The sequence below is a fragment of the Salmo salar genome, chromosome 07 (assembly GCF_965601325.2).
Source record: "Salmo salar chromosome 07, fSalSal1, whole genome shotgun sequence".
Classification (NCBI taxonomy): Eukaryota; Metazoa; Chordata; class Actinopteri; order Salmoniformes; family Salmonidae; genus Salmo; species Salmo salar.
Genome location: NC_138297.1, coordinates 1,512,744 through 1,534,243, shown reverse-complemented (window position 1 = coordinate 1,534,243; position 21,500 = coordinate 1,512,744). Strand labels below are relative to the sequence as shown.

At 43.8% G+C, this 21,500-nt stretch overlaps 1 protein-coding gene and 1 non-coding gene across 2 annotated transcripts; both read right to left on the bottom strand.

Annotated features, from left to right (window-relative positions):
- Positions 1–217: 217 nt before the first annotated feature.
- On the bottom strand, positions 218–20,824 carry gp1ba (glycoprotein Ib platelet subunit alpha). The gene is made up of 5 exons (XM_082977289.1): positions 20,725–20,824; positions 19,212–19,391; positions 6,236–6,523; positions 5,361–5,546; positions 218–2,078 (listed from the first exon to the last, which is right to left on the bottom strand). The coding sequence occupies exons 2-5, from the start codon at positions 19,371–19,373 to the stop codon at positions 390–392; spliced, it is 2,325 nt and encodes a 774-aa protein (XP_082833415.1). The 5' UTR covers positions 19,374–19,391; positions 20,725–20,824; the 3' UTR covers positions 218–389.
- trnaa-ugc (transfer RNA alanine (anticodon UGC)) lies at positions 18,029–18,104 on the bottom strand. Its single transcript has one exon. It is a non-coding gene; the product is annotated as a tRNA-Ala (tRNA).
- Positions 20,825–21,500: the final 676 nt, after the last annotated feature.

The window sequence follows — 21,500 nt, the reverse complement described above, 5'->3', positions numbered from 1 at the left end:
CTACACTGGGACAGAGCTGACAGGATGGTGAAGGTCACTCTACACTGGGACAGAGCTGACAGGATGGTGAAGGTCACCCTACACTGGGACAGAGCTGACAGGATGGTGAAGGTCACTCTACACTGGGACAGAGCTGACAGGATGGTGAAGGTCACCCTACACTGGGACAGAGCTGACAGGATGGTGAAGGTCACACTACGCTGGGACAGTGTATTATTTCAAACCCATTTTACATCATCAGTTTGTGACAAAGTTCTTCATAGATACCCAGCCTAGAACCCAAAGAGCAGAGGAAGAGGAAGAGGAAGAGGAAGAGTAGTTAGGAAATGCTTCCTACAAAGCAGGAACCTAGGAAGATACCTAGAGAGGATTTGGCGTGATGATATCCCTCAGGTATGCCTCTCAGGTGGGGTGTTAGGGTGAGGGTCAGGTGGGGGGTTGAACCAAGGCATGCTGGGTAAGAGAGACCACCAGTCTCCCCCTCCGTTCCCCCTCTCCTCCCTCCTCTCTCCCCCAGACGTCTCCCATCCTCCCACCACCCATTCCTTTTCCTGCCCCTCTCTCTCCCTCCCTCTCGTCCCCTCTACACTCTCCTCCCTCAGAACCAAACTGTATCGCTTCTTAGCCTCTCTCCCTCCTCCTCCTCTCTCTCCACCTCCCTCTCTCCCTCCTCCTCCTCTCTCTCCACCTCCCTCTCTCCCTCCTTCCTCTGTCTGCCAGCTCTCGTCTACATCCCTCAACCCCTCTATCTTCTCCTCCCTACCGTACACTCTGTAGAGACTCTTCCTATACACATCCTTCCTCTCCATCCCTCCCCCACTTTCTTCTTCTTCTCCCTCCCTCCTGTTTTTTACTGACATCCCCACAGCTGTCCCTTCTATTGCCGAGTCCAACATCTCAATCACGCTCTCTCCCTCCTTCATCTCTCCCTCCTTCATCTCTCCCTCCTCCTCCTCTCTAGAGATGAACAGAACAGAGCGATAGAGGGCCTGCACCCCTTCTCCTCCACACCCCCCTCCCCCTCCTAGAGGCAGGGAGATGGCTTTGACTCCCCTGTTCTCCCCATTGACATCCCTCTTGTCTCCCCCCTCGTGGCATTTGAACCTGAGCAGCCTGACTCCCCTCCCTCCCCCACACCTCCCCCTGTTCAGCAGAGGCCTATAGACAGTCCTATACATCCTCCATAGCCATAGGCCGCTCACACACACCCACCCCGCAGACAGAACACACAACAACACACAGCCTACAAACAGCCACCAGCAGAACACAGCTCTGCCTCCAGCCGCGCTTTCACCCCCTCGCCGATCCCCCCAGGGATCTGAACCTCCAACCTGTCTGACTGTGGTCACTGGGGCCGTCGGGGTCTGGGTTCTAGGAGGTGGGGGTTGAGTTGGGGTTCTAGGTGGGGTTCTAGGTGGTTGAGTTGGGGTTCTAGGGGGTTGAATTGGGGTCATGGTGGGGTGTGGTGAGAGTCTGGTAGATTCTGAATAGAGACCATGATGCTCCCAGCTGTTCCCTTCCCAGACCCTCCCCCCCTCTGTCTCCTCCCACTCCATCCGGATGGTCACCCTCTCCCACAGCAGGAGGGGCAGGTGGGTGGGGTCAGCGGGGTGTAGAGGAGGGGTGGTGGGTGTCAGGGTAGCTGTGGTGGTAGTAGGAGTAGTAGTGGTGGTGGGGGGTAGTGTAGGAGTAGTAGTGGTGGTGGGGGGTAGTGTAGGAGTAGTAGTGGTGGTGGGGGGTAGTGTAGGAGTAGTAGTGGTGGTGGGGGGTAGTGTAGGAGTAGTAGTGGTGGTGGGGGGTAGTGTAGGAGTAGTAGTGGTGGTGGGGGGTAGTGTAGGAGTAGTAGTGGTGGTGGGGGGTAGTGCAGGGGTAAGTTGAGGTTCAGAGTCTCCAGGGGGGGCATCAGGTTTGGCACCAGGTGAGCAGTACTCCTCATCCTCCAGCTCCACGATTGGTCGGCCGGCCAGGGAGGGAGGCGTGGCACAGGTAACACTCTCGTCATCCGGGGTGATGATTATTCCATCCCTCGTGTACACGTTGGTGCCTTGATCATTCAGGTGCTCCTTCAGGTAACCCACCTTCAAATACAATACAACTTTAACACACCTAGAGAACGTACCTTACATGGTTCTGGACTAGACAAGAGAACATACCTTACGGGGTTCTAGACTAGAGAACGTACCTTACATGGTTCTGGACTAGACAAGAGAACATACCTTATAGGGTTCTAGACTAGAATAGAAAACATACCTTACAGGGTTCTAGACTAGACTAGAGAACATACCTTACAGGGTTCTAGACTAGAATAGAGAACATACCTTACGGGGTTCTAGACTAGAGAACGTACCTTACATGGTTCTGGACTAGACAAGAGAACATACCTTACGGGGTTCTAGACTAGAGAACGTACCTTACATGGTTCTGGACTAGACAAGAGAACATACCTTACGGGGTTCTAGACTAGAGAACGTACCTTACATGGTTCTGGACTAGACAAGAGAACATACCTTACGGGGTTCTAGACTAGAGAACGTACCTTACATGGTTCTGGACTAGACAAGAGAACATACCTTATAGGGTTCTAGACTAGAATAGAAAACATACCTTACAGGGTTCTAGACTAGACTAGAGAACATACCTTACAGGGTTCTAGACTAGAATAGAGAACATACCTTACGGGGTTCTAGACTAGAGAACATACCTTACAGGGTTCTAGACTAGAATAGAGAACACACCTTACAGGGTTCTAGACTAGAATAGAGAACACACCTTACAGGGTTCTAGACTAGAGAACATACCTTACAGGGTTCTAGACTAGAATAGAGAACATACCTTATGGGGTTCTAGACTAGTATAGAGAACACAACTTACAGGGTTCTAGACTAGACTAGAGAACATACCTTACGGGGTTCTAGACTAGACTAGAGAACACACCTTACAGGGTTCTAGACTAGACTAGAGAACACACCATACGGGGTTCTAGACTAGAAAAGAGAACAAACCTTACAGGGTTCTAGACTAGATAACGTACCTTACAGGGTTCTAGGCTAGATAACATTACTTACAGGGTTCTAAACTAGACTAGATAACATTCCTTACAGGTGTCATGACGCTGGCCTGTTGGGGGAGGTTTATAACCCCCATAAATACCTTTACCCTTTTGCCCCCGATGTGACTATTGAAAATCCCTTTGTTAAGATAGAGATTCTGGTGACATCAAAAGACGGGAAACGGAACCATATTTCGTAAATATGGGTTGGTACTAAATGAATATGATGTCAGATCAGTTGGCGTCTGAGACATTATGACTGATGACAGGACGACATAACTAGAATGTGTAGATTTTCCCAGATACAGTATATCAGATTCACATGGAATTGTTGTGCAATTTAAATGTTTAAATGTGAAACTATTTGTGAAAAGATGAAATGTAATTTTTAGCTTCTTAATGAGAGAACGGTTTGTCAGAAGAACACCACTCTGCTCACTCAGAGGCCCAAGTGAACAGACATGGGTTGTAAGCTATGAAACACGGCCCTCTCTCCCAATCCTATATAAGCCCCTTGACGAAAATGTAACTTTCTGTTCCGAGGACGTTAGGACGACGGTCCTACGTTAAAGGGCTCAGATAACCGAATCAGCTCTCTTATTCACTAAAGGAGTGATACCCTCTCCGCCCGCTAAACGTGGGCTAGGAGAGGACGGACAGAGTATCCATATTACCACGCTACCGTTCACCACTAGACAGTCTTCAGAGGACCAGAGATCCAGGCTGGACAACCCGGCCTCCCATCTACGACCAACCTACCGAAGCGCAGCTCAGAGTAAATATTTATTGCATTTTCCTTTTCCAAATGAGCGGTAATTTAGAATGCATAAGATAATGTATTTACGACGATAGCATAGCTTCTCCCTTTGGTCCTCAGTCTTCCCGCTCTTTCACTCAAGCCCCACCCCCTTTCCTTTGTGTAACCAGCCGTCATGTCTGCTCCGTCCACCAGGGATGTTTTCTTTATGACATCATTTGTAATCAATGTATGATCCATTCTGTGTGATTATTTTGTAAATAAATAATTAAACCAAATTTTGTATTGCTGATTCAACTTGTTAGCCAGGGTTCGTGAAGATAACCAAGGATTTACAACTTTCAGATGAGACTAAACAAGGTGACAATTAAATATTGACTGCTATTGATGTAAAAGATTACCAGGTCTTTAAGAGTTTATTCGGAAGACAACAGCTCTATATACACTCTTTCGTGGTGCCCCGACTTTCTAGTTAATTATTTACCTGATTAGCTTAATCAGGTAATATTAATTACAGAGAAATGATTTTATAGAATAGCATGTCATATCACTTAATCCGGCATAGCCAAAAACACGACACAGGGTTCTAGATTAGAGAATTTACCTTACATGGTTCTAGACTATAGAACTTACCTTACATGGTTCTAGACTAGACTAGAGAACATACCTTACAGGGTTCTAGAGTAGAGAATTTACCTTACAGGGCTCTAGAATAGCCTAGAGGACATACCTTACAGGGTTCTAGACTAGAGAACTTACCTTACAGGGTTCTAGATTAGAGATTGTACCTTACAGGGTTCTTGACTACAGAACAGACCTTACAGGGTTCTAGACTAGACTAACAAACATACCTTACAGGGTTCTAGACTTGAACAGAGAACATACCTTATAGGGTTCTAGACTAGAGAATGAACTTTACAGGGTTTTAGACTAGAGAACGTACCTTACAGGCTTCTTGACTAGAGAACATACCTTACAGGGTTCTAGACTATAGAACGTACCTTACAGGGTTCTAGACTAGATAACATACCTTACAGGGTTCTAGACTAGATAACATACCTTACAGGGTTCTAGACTAGATAACATACCTTACCTTACAGGGTTCTAGACTAGAGAACATACCTTACAGGGTTCTAGACTAGATAACATACCTTACAGGGTTCTAGACTAGAGAACATACCTTACAGGGTTCTAGACTAGATAACATACCTTACAGGGTTCTAGACTAGAGAACATACCTTACAGGGTCCTAGAGACAAGAGAATGTATCTTACATGGTTCTAGACCAGATAAGATTCCTTACAGGGTTCTAGACTACAGAACGTACTTTGCAGGGTTATAGACTAGAGAACACACCTTACAGGGTTCTAGATTAGACTAGAGAACCTGGTTAAATATTTATTAAATATGGGTTTCTAGACTAGACTAGATAATGTACTTTACAGGGTTCTAGACTAGAGAGCATACCTCACAGGGTTCTAGACTAGAGAACATACCTCACAGGGTTCTAGACTAGAGAACATACCTTACAGGGTTCTAGACTAGAGAATGTACCTTACAGAAGCAGGCCCAGGGGTTCTGCGACAGGTAGGTGTAGGGAACGTCAGGTTTGGCAGAGAACCACTGGTCAGGCATGATTCTGATGTGGTTCTGCTCTAGAATCAGGGTTTCGATGGCCGGAAGGGAGTGAAACATCAGAGGGGGCAGAACAGAGATACGGTTCTGAGAAAGTTCCAGGATCTAGAACAAACAACAACAGGGGTGTTAATTGACTTACTAGCTAACTAACTAGCTGACTGACTAGCTAACTAACTAACTGACTAGCTAACTGACTAACTGACTGACTAGCTAGCTAGCTAACTATCTAACTTACTGACTAGCTAACTGACTAACTGACTGACTAGCTAGCTAGCTAACTAACTAACTAGCTGACTGACTAGCTAGCTGACTGACTAGCTAACTAACTAACTGACTAGCTAACTGACTAACTAGCTAACTAACTAACTGACTAGCTAACTGACTAACTGACTGACTAGCTAGCTAACTAACTAACTAACTTACTGACTAGCTAAGTAACTAACTGACTGACAAGCTAACTAGCTTACTTACTGACTGACTGACTGACTGACTAGATAACTGACTGACTAGATAAGTAACTAGCTAGTTAACTTACTAACTGACTATATAACTGACTGACTAGCTAACTAACTAACTAACAAACTAACTAGATAGTTATATAGTTAGCTAGCTATTTAGCTAACTGACTAGATAACTAACTAGCTAGCTAACTTACTGACTAGCTAACTAACTAACTGATTAGCTAACTAACTGACTAGCTAACAGAAAAATGGACTGACTAGCTAACTAACTAGCTAATCAGGTAACCAAACAATTAACCAATTAACAAATTAACTAAGTGGCGTACTGACCTGTAGCAGTCTGAGCCCAGAGAAGGACAGGTCGTCTAGTGTCTCCAGGACGTTCTGGTCCAGATAGAGTTCTAGCAGGCCCGGCGTGGCCCTGAAGGAATGAGGGGGCAGGGTTCTAATGCGGTTCCCTACCAGGCGTAGAACCCCCAGGGTGGGGAGAACCGGGCCGGGGGACAGGGGAACCTCTGGAACTGCGTTGTGGCTCAGATCTATCTCATAGAGCTCTGGGAAGTGACTATAGGAGGACCAGGTTAGACTGGAGAACTGGTTCTGGGTGAAAATCAGGACCTAGAACACAGGAGAGATGATGATAATGTAGTAAAGTAGAGTAGAGAGTTTTTATTACATTTTTTAACCTTTATTTTAACAGGGAAGACATATTTAGACCTAGGTCTCTTACAAATACGCCCTGTATATACAATATAAATACGCCCTATATATACACCATAAATACGCCCTGTATATACAATATAAATACGCCCTATATATACACCATAAATACGCCCTGTATATACAATATAAATACGCCCTATATATACACCATAAATATGCCCTGTATATACAATACAAATACGCCCTGTATATACAATATAAATACGCCCTATATATACACCATAAATATGCCCTGTATATACAATACAAATACGCCCTGTATATACAATATAAATACGCCCTATATATACACCATAAATATGCCCTGTATATACAATATAAATACGCCCTGTATATACAACATAAATAAAATACAATTTTATTAGTGACATGCGCTGATTAGACCTTACAGTGGAATGCTTACTTACGATCCCCTAACAAACAACGCAGTTTAAAAAAAATACGGATAAGAATAAGAAATAAAAGTAACAATAAATTGAAGAGCAGCAGTAAAATAACAATAGCGAGATTATATACAGGGGGGTACCAGTACAGAGTCAATGTGCAGGGGCACCGGTTAGTTGAGGTAATATGTACATGTAGGAAGAGTTATTAAAGTGACTATGCATAGATGATAACAAGAGAGTAGCAGCGGTGTAAAAGAGAGGGAAGGGGGGGGGGGCAAAGCAAATAGTCTGGGTAGCCATTTGATTAGATGTTTAGGAGTCTTATGGCTTGGGGGTAGAAGCTGTTTAGAGCCTCTTGGACCTAGACTTGGCGCTCCGGTACCGCTTGCCATGCGGTAGCAGAGAGATCAGTCTATGACTAGTGTGGCTGACAATGTTTAGGGCCTTCCTCTGACACCGCCTGGTATAGAGGTCCTGGATGGCAGGAAGCTTGGCCCCAGTGATATACTGGGCCGTTCGCGTTACCCTCTGTAGTGCCTTGCGGTCGGAGGCCCGAGCAGTTGCCATACCAGGCAGTGATGCAACCAGTCAGGATGCTCTCGATGGTGCAGCTGTAGAACCTTTTGAGGATCTGAAGACCCATGCCAAATCTTTTCAGTCTCCTTGAGGGGGAATAGGTTTTGTCGTGCCCTCTTCATGACTGTCTTGGTGTGCTTGGACCATGTTAGTTTGTTGGTGATGTGGACACCAAGGAACTTGAAGCTCTCAAGTTCCTTGGTGCCCTGTCCACTGCTGCCCTGTCGATGAGAATTGGAGCAGGCTCGGTCCTCTTTGTCCTGTACTCCACAATCATCTCCTTTGTCTTGATCACGTTGAGGGAGACATTGTTGTCCTGGCACCACACGGCCAGGTCTCTGACCTCCTCCCTATAGGCTGTCTCGTCGTTGTCGGTGATCAGGCCTACCACTGTTGTGTCATCGGCAAATTTAACCTGTTGGGGCTAGGGGGCAGTATTTGCACGGCCGGATAAAAAACGTCCCCGATTTAAACTGGTTACTACTCTTGCCCAGAAACGAGAATATGCATATAATTAGTAGATTTGGATAGAAAACACTCTAAAGTTTCCAAAACTGTTTGAATGGTGTCTGTGAGTATAACAGAACTCATATGGCAGGCCAAAACCTGAGAAGATTCCAAACAGGTGGAGACCCTAGGAACCTCAAGAGTTATCCAATCCTGTGAACAGGTTAGGCAACTCAGGTGTCTATACTTCAACAGCTGTCACGTCCTGACCAATATTTAGGTATTAGTTGTATTATATTTGGTCAGGACGTGGCAGAGGTATATTTGTTTTGTATTATGGGGTTTTGTGTGTGGTGTAGTGGGGTGTCAGTGGTTGGTATAGGTTCTAGATTTGTTTTTCTATGTATAGTTAATTGGGGTTGGACTCCCAATTGAAGGCAGGTGTGTTGAGTTGCCTTTGATTGGGAGTCCTATATAATAGGGTGTGTTTGTCTTTGTGTTTTGTGGGTAGTTGTTTTTTGCACTGCTAGGTATAGCCTGCGAAACTGTCTCCTGTCGTGTTGTCTGCATTTATTGTTTTTCCGTGGTCAACGTCTGTAATAAATATGATGTTGAACACGCAACCCGCTGCGTATTGGTCCACTTTCTCCGACGATGATTTCGCAATATCGTCTAACGACGAAGGAATTTGTGACAACAGCACAGTTAGATAAGATGAAAGTTTATGAAGTAGGGTCTTGTAAACAAAAAGGGAGTAATGTAGAGATCTATGGGTCTTTTGCAAAGTCCAGACAACCTTTTGATACAGGACGCAGTGACGAGTATCAAAAACTGTAACCTGTAACAAAACGAAGGGGCACAATGGTAGATGGAATCCAAAGGTTTAAGAGTAGTAGCAGCTGCACTTTGATAAATAACATCACCATAATCAAGATACAGGGATATGGCTTTTGCTGTTCTGTTCAGGGACTTTCCAAGAAACTCAGCAAATACAGAAACGTCCTCTCACTGTCAACTGCGTATATTTTCAGCAAACTTATCTGAATACTGGTCTGAATACTTTCTGAATGCACTGTATCTCTATGAAGTATCTGTGTGTTCACACTCTCTCTGTCTGTACCCATTAACACTCTCTCTGTCTGTAACTAACTACGTATATCTAAACTCAGCAAATAAAGAAACGTCTTCACTGTCAACTGCGTATATTTTCAGAAAACTTAATATGTGTAAATATTTGTATGAACATAACAAGATTCAACAACTGAGACATAAACTGAACAAGTTCCACAGACATGTGACTAACAGAAATGGAACAATGTGTCCCTGAACAAAGGGGGGGGGGTCAAAATCAAAAGTAACAGTCAGTATCTGGTGTGGCCACCAGCTGCATTAAGTACTGCAGTGCATCTCCTCCTCATGGACTGCAACAGATTTGCCAGTTCTTGCTGTGACCCCACTCTTCCACCAAGGCACCTGCAAGTTCCCGGATATTTCTGGGGGGAATGGCCCTAGCCCTCAACGCTCCGATCCAACAGGTCCCAGACATGCTCAATGGAATTGAGATTCGGGCTCTTCGCAGGCCATGGCAGAACACTGACATTCCTGTCTTGCAGGAAATCGGCCATACTGCTCATTCTGCGCGTGGTGGCATTGTCATGCTGGAGGGTCATGTCAGGATGAGCCTGCAGGAAGGGTACCACATGAGGGAGGAGGATGTCTTCCCTGTAACGCACAGCATTGAGATTGCCTGCAATGACATCAAGCTCAGTCTGATGATGCTGTGACACACCGCCCCAGACCATGACGGACCCTCCACCTCCAAATCGATCCCGCTCCAGAGTACAGGCCTCGGTGTAACGTTCATTCCTTCAACGATAAATGTGAATCCGACCATCACCCCTGGTGATACAAAACCGCGACTCGTCAGTGAAGAGCACTTTTTGCCAGTCCTGTCAGGTCCAGCGACAGTGGGTTTGTGCCCATAGGCGACATTGTTGCCGGTGATGTTTGGTGAGGACCTGCCTTACAACAGGCCTACAAGCCCTCAGTCCAGCCTCTCTCAGCCTATTGCGGACAGTCTGAGCACTGATGGAGGGATTGTGCGCTCCTGGTGTAACTTGGGCAGTTGTTGTTGCCATCCTGTACCTGTCCTGCAGGTGTGATGTTCGGATGTACCGATCCTGTGCAGGTGTTGTTACTCGTGGTCTGCCACTGCGAGGACGATCAGCTGTCCGTCCTGTCTCCCTGTAGCGCTGTCTTAGGCGTCTCACAGTACGGACATTGCAATTTATTGCCCTGGCCACATCTGCAGTCCTCATGCCTCCTTGCAGCATGCCTAAGGCATGTTCACGCAGATGAGCAGGGACTCTGGGCATCTTTCTTTTGGTGTTTTTCAGAGTCAGTAGAAAGGCCTCTTTCGTGTCCTAAGTTTTCATAACTGTGATCTTAATTGCCTACCGTCTGTAAGCTGTTAGTGTCTTAACCTGTTATGGCTAGGGGGCAGTGTTTTCACGGCTGGATAAAAAACGTACCCGATTTAATCTGGTTACCACTCCTACCCAGTAACTAGAATATGCATATACTTATTACATATGGATAGAAAACACCCTAAAGTTTCTAAAACTGTTTGAATGGTGTCTGTGAGTATAACAGAACTCATTTGGCAGGCAAAAACCTGACAAGGTTTCAGGCAGGAAGTGGCCTGTCTGACAAGGTGTCGTTCTTCTTGTCTCTGTTTATTGAAGAGTGAGGATCTTAGCTGTCCCGTGACACTTCCTACGGCTGCCATAGGGTCTCAGAAGGCGGCAAAAAGCTGAATCGTGGCTTTGCAGGCTCTGGCTGAAAAAAAGTAGCGCGTTTGGGTAGTGGCTGGTTACAGTACTGTGAGACTCAGGCTCGTGCCCGCGTCGACCGAAAGCTTTGTTTACTTTCGTCTGTTTAGCTAAAAGGAGATTCCCTGTCGGAATATTATCACTTTTTTACGAGAAAAATGGCATAAAAATGGATTTTAAACAGCGGTTGACATGCTTCGAAGTACTTTAATGGAATATTTAGATTTTTTTTGTCACGAATTGCGCCATGCGCACGACCCTGTTTTACCATTTCATATAGTGTCTGGGACGCTATTCGGATATAACGATGGATTATTTTGGACCAAACCAACATTTGTTATTGAAGTAGCAGTCCTGGGAGTGCATTCTGATGAAGACAACAAAAGGTAATCAAACTTTTATAATAGTAAACCTGATATTGGTGAGTGCTAAACTTGCCGGGTGTCTAAATAGCTAGCCCGTGATGCCTGGGCTATGTACTTAGAATATTGCAAAATGTGCTTTCACCAAAAAGCTATATTAAATTCGGACATATCACGTGCATAGAGGAGTTCTGTATCTATAATTCTTAAAATAATTGTTATGCTTTTTGTGAACGTTTATCGTGAGTAATTTAGTAAATTCTTAGTGAATTCGCCGGAAGTTTGCGGGGGGTATGCTAGTTCTGAACGTCACATGCTAATGTAAAAAGCTGGTTTTTGATATAAATATGAACTTGATTGAACAAAACATGCATGTATTGTATAACATAATGTCCTAGGGTTGTCATCTGATGAAGATCATCAAAGGTTAGTGCTGCATTTAGCTGTCTTCTGGGTTTTTGTGACATTATATGCTAGCTTGAAAAATGTGTGTCTGATTATTTCTGGCTTGGTACTCTGCTGACATAATCTAATGTTTTGCTTTCGTTGTAAAGCCTTTTTTAAATCGGACAGTGTGGTTAGATAAAGGAGAGTCTTATCTTTAAAATGCTGTGAAATAGTCATATGTTTGAAAAATTGAAGTTTTTGTATTTTTGAGGAATTTGTAATTCGCGCCACGCCTACCATTGGATATTGGAGCAGGTGTTCCGCTAGCGGAACGTCTAGATGTAAGAGGTTAACGACCATTCCACAGGTGCATCTTCATTAATTGTTTATGGTTCATTGAACAAGCATGGGAAACAGTGTTTAAACTGTTTACAATGAAGATTGTGAAGTTATTTGGATTTTTACGAATTATCTTTGAAAGACAGGGTCCTGAAAAAGGGTTTCTTTTTTTGCTGAGTTTTTATGAGCCAGGTGATGTCACAGCCTGGAAAGAGGAAGGAGAGGTTCTGGAAAGAGGAAGGAGAGATTATGGAAAGAGGAGGAGAGATTATGGAAAGAGGAAGGAGAGATTATGGAAAGAGGAGGAGAGATTATGGAAAGAGGAAGGAGAGGTTCTGGAAAGAGGAAGGAGAGGTTCTGGAAAGAGGAGGAGAGGTTCTGGAAAGAGGAGGAGAGGTTCTGGAAAGAGGAAGGAGAGGTTCTGGAAAGAGGAAGGAGAGGTTCTGGAAAGAGGAAGGAGAGGTTCTGGAAAGAGGAAGGAGAGGTTCTGGAAAGAGGAAGGAGAGGTTCTGGAAAGAGGAGGAGAGGTTCTGGAAAGAGGAAGGAGAGGTTCTGGAAAGAGGAAGGAGAGGTTCTGGAAAGAGGAAGGAGAGGTTCTGGAAAGAGGAGGGAGAGGTTCTGGAAAGAGGAAGGAGAGGTTCTGGAAAGAGGAAGGAGAGGTTCTGGAAAGAGGAAGGAGAGGTTCTGGAAAGAGGAAGGAGAGGTTCTGGAAAGAGGAAGAGAGATTATGGAAAGAGGAGGCGCAAGTGAATGTGATGCAAAAGGAGGAGAGAGTTAAAGAAAGATGACAAGTAGAGGAGCCAAATTCAGAAAGTAATTTATGTCGGAGTATCATTGGAGAAAGAGCACGTGCTAGTTCTGGAAGAGATTTGTTCCATACCACCGACTGACTGTCATTTGGTCCTTGGGATTGCCATGAGTTCAATCGATGATGCTAGCTAGCTACCAGTCAGAGTGATGCCAGCTAGCAAAAAGAAACATTTGGCACCGACAGAGATGGCCGCCTCGCTTCGCGTTCTTAGGAAACTATGCAGCATTTTTGTTTTTTTATTTATTATTTCTTACACTGTTACCCCAGGAAATCTTAGGTTTTATTACATACAGTCGGGAGGAACTATTGGATATAAGAGCAACGTCAACTTATCAACATTTCCCGAAGCGGATCCTCTGTTTGGTCCACCACCCAGGACAATGGATCGGATCCCAGCCGGCGACCCAAAACAACGGCGCCGCAGAAGGGGCAGACGGAGCGGTTTTCTGTTCAGGCTCCGTAGGCGTGCACATCGCCCACTGCTTCCAAGTATACTACTCGCCAATGTCCAGTCTCTTGACAACAAGGTAGACGAAATCCGAGCAAGGGTTGCTTTCCAGAGAGACATGAGAGATTGTAACATTCTCTGTTTCACAGAAATATGGCTCACTCAGGATATGTTATCAGAGTCGGTACAGCCACCTGGTTTCTTCACGCATCGCGCCGACAGAAACAAACATCTCTCTGGTAAGAAGAAGGGCGGGGGTGTATGCCTTATGATTAACGACTCATGGTGTGATCATAAGAACATACAGGAACTCAAGTCCTTTTGTTCACCTGAACTAGAATTCCTTACAATCAAATGCTGACGCCATTATCTACCAAGAGAATTCTCTTCGATTATAATCACAGCCGTGTATATATCCTCCCCAAGCAGACACATCGATGGCCCTGAAAGAATTTCATTGGACTCTATGTAAACTGGAAACCACATATCCTGAGGCTGCATTTATTGTAGCTGGGGATTTTAACAAGGCTAATCTGAAAACAATGCTCCCTAAATTGTATCAGCGTATCGAATGCGCAACCTGTCTGGCAAAATTCTGGATCATTTGTTACTCTAACTTCCGCGACGCATATAAATCCCTCCCTCGCCCTCCTTTCGGCAAATCGGACCACGACTCCATTTTGTTGCTCCCAGCCTACAGACAGAAACTAAAACAGGAAACGCCCCGTGCTCAGGTCTGTTCAACGCTGGTCCGACCAATCAGATTCCACGCTTCAAGATTGCTTCGATCACGTGGACTGGGATATGTTCCGCATAGCATCGAACAACAACATTGATGTATATACTGATTCAGTGAGCGAGTTTATTAGCAAGTGCATCGATGATGTTGTACCCACGGCGACTATTAAAACCTTCCCCAACCAGAAACCGTGGATTGATGGCAGCATTCGCGCAAAACTGAAAGCGCGAACCACTGCTTTTAATCAGGGCAAGGCGACCGGAAACATGACCGCGTAGCTATTCCCTCCGCAAGGCAATCAAACAAGCAAAGCGTCAGCATAGAGACAAAGTAGAGTCGCAATTCAACGGCTCAGACATGAGAGGTATGTGGCAGGGTCTACAGTCAATCATGGACTACAAAAAGAAAACCAGCCCCGTCGCGGACCATGATGTCCTGCTCCCAGACAAACTAAACAACTTCTTTGCTCGCTTTGAGGTCAACACAGTGCCACCGACACGGCCCGCTACCAAAACCAGCTCTCCTTCACCGCAGCCAACATGAGTAAAACATTTAAACGCGTTAACCCTCGCAAGGCTGCCGGCCCAGATGGCATCCCCGGCCGCGTCCTCAGAGCATGCGCAGACCAGCTGGCTGGTGTGTTTACGGACATATTCAATCAATCCCTATCCCAGTCTGCTGTTCCCACATGCTTCAAGAGGGCCACCATTGTTCCTGTTCCCAAGAAAGCTAAGTTAACCTGTTAGGGCTAGGGGGCAGTATTGACACGGCTGGATAAAAAAACATACCCGATTTAATCTGGTTACCACTCCTACCCAGTAACTAGAATATGCATATACTTATTACATATGGATAGAAAACACCCTAAATTTTCTAAAACTGTTTGAATGGTGTCTGTGAGTATAACAGAACTCATTTGGCAGGCAAAACCCTGAGACATTTTCTGACAGGAAGTGGATACCTGATGTGTTGTATTACCTTTAAACCTATCCCATTGAAAAACACAGGGGCTGAGGAATATTTTGGCACTTCCTATTGCTTCCACTAGATGTCCCCAGCCTTTACAAAGTGTTTTGAGTCTTCTGGAGGGAGATCTGACCGAACAAGAGCCATGGAACGATGATGGCCCATTAGACACCTGGCGCGCGAGTTCATGTTGGGTACCCTCGTTCCAATACGTTATAAAAGAGTATGCATTCGTCCACCTTGAATATTATTCATGTTCTGGTTAAAAAAGGCCCTAATGATTTATGCTATACAACGTTTGACATGTTTGAACGAACGTAAATATATTTTTTCCCCTCGTTCATGACGAGAAGTCCGGCTGGCTTAGATCATGTGCTAACAAGACGGAGATTTTTGGACATAAATGATGAGCTTTTTTGAACAAAACTACATTCGTTATGGACCTGTGATACCTGGAAGTGACATCTGATGAAGAGAATCAAAGGTAATGGATTATTTACATAGTATTTTCGATTTTAGATCTCCCCAACATGACGTCTAGTCTGTATCGCAACGCGTATTTTTCTGGGCGCAGTGCTCAGATTATTGCAAAGTGTGATTTCCCAGTAAGGTTATTTTTAAATCTGGCAAGTTGATTGCGTTCAAGAGATGTAAATCTATAATTCTTTAAATGACAATATAATATTTTACAAATGTTTTCTAATTTTAATTATTTAATTTGTGACGCTGACTTGACTGCCGGTTATTGGAGGGAAACGATTTCCTCAACATCAATGCCATAGTAAAACGCGGTTTTTGGATATAAATATGAACTTGATAGAACTAAAAATGCATGCATTGTCTAACATAATGTCCTAGGAGTGTCATCTGATGGAGATTGTAAAAGGTTAGTGCATCATTTTAGCTGGTTTTATGGTTTTGGTGACCCTGTCTTTGAATTGACAAAACATTACACACAACTCTTGTAAATGTACTGTCCTAACATACTCTAAATTTATGCTTTCGCCGTAAAACCTTTTTGAAATCGTAAAACGTGGTTAGATTAAGGAGATGTTTATCTTTCAAAGGGTGTAAAATAGTTGTATGTTTGAAAAATTTGAATTTTGACATTTATTTGGATTCAAATTTGCCGCTCTTGAAATGCACCTGCTGTTGATGGAGTGCACCACGGGTGGCACGCTAGCGTCCCACCTAGCCCATAGAGGTTAACTGAGCTAAACGACTACTCACTTCCGTCATCATGAAGTGCTTTGAGAGACTAGTCAGGGATCATATCACCTCCACCCTACCTGACACCCTAGACCCACTCCAATTTGCTTACCGCCCCAATAGGTCCACAGACGACGCAATCACACTGCACACTGCCCTAACCCATCTGGAAAAGAGGAATACCTATGTAAGAATGCTGTTGATCAATTACAGCTCAGCATTTAACACCACAGTACCTCCCAAACTCATCATTAAGCTCGAGATCCTGGGTCTCGACCCCGCCCTGTGCAACTGGGTGCTGGACTTTCTGACGGGCCGCCCCCAGGTGGTGAGGGTAGGAAACAACATCTCCACTCTGCTGATCCTCAACACTGGGGCCCAACAAGGGTGCGTTCTCAGCCCCCTCCTGTACTCCCTCTTCACCCATGACTGAGTGGCCATGCACGCCTCCAACTCAATCATCAAGTTTGCAGACGACACTACAGGTGTAGGCTTGATTACCAACAATGACGAGACGGCCTACAGGGAGGAGGTGAGGGCCCTCGGAGTGTGGTGTCAGGAAAATAACCTCACAGTCAACGTCAACAAAACAAAGGAGATGTTTGTGGACTTCAGGAAACAGCAGAGGGAGCAGCCCCCTATCCACATCGATGGGACAGTAGTGGAGAAGGTGAAAAGTTTTAAGTTCCTCGGCGTACACATCACGGACAAACTGAAATGGTCCACCCACACAGACAGCGTGGTGAAGAAGGCGCAACAGCGCCTCTTCAACCTCAGGAGGCTGAAGAAATTTGGCTTGTCACCAAAAACACTCACAAACTTTTACAGATGCACAATCAAGAGCATCCTGTCGGGCTGTATCACCGCCTGGTACGGCAACTGCTCCGCCCATAACCGCAAGGCTCTCCAGAGGGTAGTGAGGTCTGCACAACGCATCACCTGGTGCAAACTACCTGCCCTCCAGGACACCTACACCACCCGATGTCACAGGAAGGCCAAAAAGATCATCAAGGGCAACAACCACCCGAGCCACTGCCTGTTCACCCCTCTATCATCCAGAAGGCGAGGTCAGTACAGGTGCATCAAAGCTGAGACTGAGAGACTGAAAAACAGCTTCTATCTCAACGCCATCAGACTGTTAAACAGTCATCACTAACATTGAGTGGCTGCTGCCAACATACTGACTCAAATCTCTAGCCACTTTAATAATTAAAAATTGGATGTAAAAATGTATCACTAGTCACTTTAAACAATGCCACTTTATATAATGTTTACATACCCTACATTACTCATCTCACATGTATATAGTGTATTTTATACCATCTGCTGCATCTTGCCTATGCCGTTCGGCCATCGCTCATCCATATATTTATATGTACATATTCTTATTCATTCCTTTACACTGTGTGTATGAGGTAGTTGTTGTGGGAATTGTTAGATTACTTGTTAGATATTACTGCACGGTTGGAACTAGAAGCACAAGCATTTCACTACACTCGCATTAACACCTGCTAACCATGTGTATGGACCAATACAATTTGATTTGATTTAGCTACCAGCTGGAGTAATGCTTGCTGTCTTCTGTCAGAGTGATGGACATCAAAGAATTGTTACCAACATCAAAAGAGAGCCGTGAATTTAAGTGTTTTAGTTATAAACGTTTCCAGTGAAGTAATTTGACTTCCTGATTACTTCCTGAAAGAAGACATCTGAAGTTGTTGACTTTTCCAGTTGTTTCACGTTACATAGCAGGGCACGGGTAAGAAGGGACACTGTTAATAAGGAACATTTAGGCCTAATTAGTCATTCCATTTCCATTTTAGTCATTTAGCAGACGCTCTTATCCAGAGCGACTTACAGTAGTTAATGCATACATTACATACATTTTTTTCTCCGTACTGGTCCCCCGTGGGAATCGAACCCACAACCCTGGCGTTGCAAACACCACGCTCTACCAACTGAGCCACACGGGACCGTTCAAAGGAGAAGAAAATGATTGTGACAATGTTGCAGACTACTTGTTTTATTTGACAGCTCTCATACAGACTCCATGAACACAGTAACAGGTCTCATTCTTTTTGTTTGTTATTGGGATATCTGAGATATATTTCTGTAAGACCGCTAGGTTGGGTTACTATGTTTTTCCTTTCGTTGTCTTCAAGCTAGGCTTGTCACGACTTCCGGCGAAGTCGGTTCCTCTCCTTGTTCGGGCGCCGTTCGGCGGTCGACGTCACCGGTCTTCTAGCCATCGCCGATCCACCTTTCATTTTCCATTTGTTTTGTCTTGTTTTCCTGCCTTGAGGCAGCCAGTACTTTGTACTTGGTTGTGTGTACTTTGTGCTGCCTTGTTCTTTGGGCATTTGTTTATTGTGACGCGGTTGCGTTCTGTTCATATGATTGCCTAAGTAAAGTGCTTTGTCCACTCATCTCTGCTCTCCTGCGCCTGACTTCCACCAGCCTACACCCACCGTTTGACAAGGCTACACATGAGGTAGGTTACAGTAGGCTATTCTGTGAAAGTGTGAAATTGTGCTTGTTGTGTTGTTGCCTAAAACTGACAATGTATTTTCATTATTTTCAAGCAGAACTGTCTTGTCATTAGAGGGCCTAACCTGTCTTATGTATAGGGGTGTATCCGGGTGGATGATCTATGCTATTAAACATACACTTTGAGAGGCTGTATACAGCGAGTTATTCTGAACTTTTCACCCCCTACTATTAGGAAAGGTGCCACTACTACTAAGTAGAAGGTTAAATGTGTTGGGGCAACAGAGACACAGCTCTGCTTGTTACTCAAACCTCTCGTGACTGATCTGAGAAAAACCCTATAAAAAAAACACAGCTATTTCCTACCTCTTACAAGTAGAAAAAGCGAACTTTAAACCTTAGCTTCCATTCAACTCCACTTGTAGAGAGGAAAGAGGTGAGGAGAGTATTGTGAACTTTGAACTTTCTTTTTACAATCATTGGACAGAGAACCTATTCAGCGGTCCAGACAACTTCTGAAATCTTAATTAAAACCAGAACAACTGGTGAGTTTAGGTGACTTTCGTTTAGTTGTCATAGAGACGTATAGCAGTACCCTGGTCGTCGTGTTGACGCTAGCGGGGACATCACTAAGGTTGGTTGCCGTGCAGTTCACCCGGGGGCGGTGGTCCTTGTCACGGTCACTATGGCAACCAGTCATGGCATTGGAGCGGTGAGAGAGGGGGAGGAAGAGGAGGAGGAGGAAGACGAGTGTCATGCTGACGGACTGAAACACCTGGATGAGAAACAGGTGAGAGAATTATAAAGGCACCCATATGAAGTGCCCTACATTTGACCAGGACCCATAGTGGCTATATATACAGTACATTCACTATAATATAAACAGTCACTATCTAGGGAATAGGGGCTCATTTTGGACACACTTTGTGTTGATTGTGTTTCTACCGTATTATCATGTTATACAGCATTTATAATAGAGATTAATGTGTTTCTACCATATTACCAGGTTATATATAACAGATTAATGTGTTAATATTAACAGGTTATATATAACAGATTAATGTGTTAATATTACCAGGTTATATATAACAGATTAATGTGTTAATATTACCAGGTTATATATAACAGATTAATGTGTTAATATTACCAGGTGATATATAACAGATTAATGTGTTAATATTACCAGGTTATATATAACAGATTAATGTGTTAATATTACCAGGTTATATTTAACAGATTAATGTGTTAATATTACCAGGTTATATATAACAGATTAATGTGTTAATATTACCAGGTGATATATAACAGATTAATGTGTTAATATTACCAGGTTATATATAACAGATTAATGTGTTAATATTACCAGGTTATATATAACAGATTAATGTGTTAATATTACCAGGTTATATATAACAGATTAATGTGTTAATATTAACAGGTTATATATAACAGATTAATGTGTTAATATTACCAGGTTATATATAACAGATTAATGTGTTAATATTACCAGGTTATATATAACAGATTAATGTGTTAATATTACCAGGTTATATATAACAGATTAATGTGTTAATATTACCAGGTTATATATAACAGATTAATGTGTTAATATTACCAGGTTATATATAACAGATTAATGTGTTAATATTACCAGGTTATATATAAAAGATTAATGTGTTAATATTACCAGGTTATATATAACAGATTAATGTGTTAATATTACCAGGTTATATATAACAGATTAATTTGTTAATATTACCAGATTATATATGACAGATTAATGTGTTAATATTACCAGATTATACATAACAGATTAATGTGTTAATATTACCAGGTTATATATAACAGATTAATGTGTTAATATTACCAGATTATACATAACAGATTAATGTGTTAATATTACCAGATTATACATAACAGATTAATGTGTTAATATTACCAGATTATACATAACAGATTAATGTGTTAATATTACCAGATTATACATAACAGATTAATGTGTTAATATTACCAGATTATACATAACAGATTAATGTGTTAATATTAACAGATTATACATAACAGATTAATGTGTTAATATTACCAGATTATACATAACAGATTATTACCGTGTTGCTCCTGCTTAGTCTTCAATCTCCAACTGGTCCAAGAGTCTGACACAAACACTATAGCTGTCTGGAGTTATACCCTGCTGGCTGGCTGGGTGGGTGTGTGTGTGTGTGTGTGTGTGTGTGTGTGTGTGTGTGTGTGTGTGTGTGTGTGTGTCTGTTGTGTGTGTATGCCTGTGTGTGTGTGTGTCTGTAGTGTGTGTGTTGTGTGTGTATGTCTGTGTGTGTGTGGTGTGGTGTGTGTGGTGTGGTGTGTGTGTGTGGTGTGTGTGTGGTGTGGTGTGTATGACTGTGTGTGTGTGTGTGTGTGGTGTGTATGTCTGTGTGTGTGTGTGTGTGTGTGTGTGTGTGTGTGTGTGTGTGTGTGTGTGTGTGTTGTGGGTGGGTGGGTGTGTGTTGTGGGTGTGTTGTGGGTGTGTTGTGGGTGTGTGTGTATGTCTGTGTGTGTGTGTGTGTGTGTGTGTGTGTGTGTGTGTGTGTGTGTGTCTGTAGTGTGTGTGTTGTGTGTGTATGTCTGTGTGTGTGTGGTGTGGTGTGTGTGGTGTGGTGTGTGTGTGTGGTGTGTGTGTGGTGTGGTGTGTATGTCTGTGTGTGTGGTGTGTGTGTGTGTGTGTGTGTGTGTGTGTGTGTGTGTGTGTGTGTGTGTGTGTGTGTGTGTGTGTGTGTTGTGGGTGGGTGGGTGGGTGTGTGTTGTGGGTGTGTGTGTGTGTGTGTGTGTATGTCTGTTTGTGTGTGTGCAGACCAGTGTCCTCTCAATGATTGACAGACAGGAAGTG

What these genes read in the sequence shown, in the direction of transcription:
- gp1ba (XM_082977289.1), bottom strand. Translation starts at nt 19,373, where the DNA reads ATGACACTCGTCTTCCTCCTCCTCCTCTTCCTCCCCCTCTCTCACCGC. An exon ending in GCGTCAACACGACGACCAGG is followed by an intron (nt 6,524 to 19,211) that starts GTACTGCTATAC and finishes CCTGTGTTCTAG; the next exon opens with GTCCTGATTTTCACCCAGAA. An exon ending in CCTGGGCCTGCTTCTGTAAG is followed by an intron (nt 2,079 to 5,360) that starts GTACATTCTCTA and finishes TTGTATTTGAAG; the next exon opens with GTGGGTTACCTGAAGGAGCA.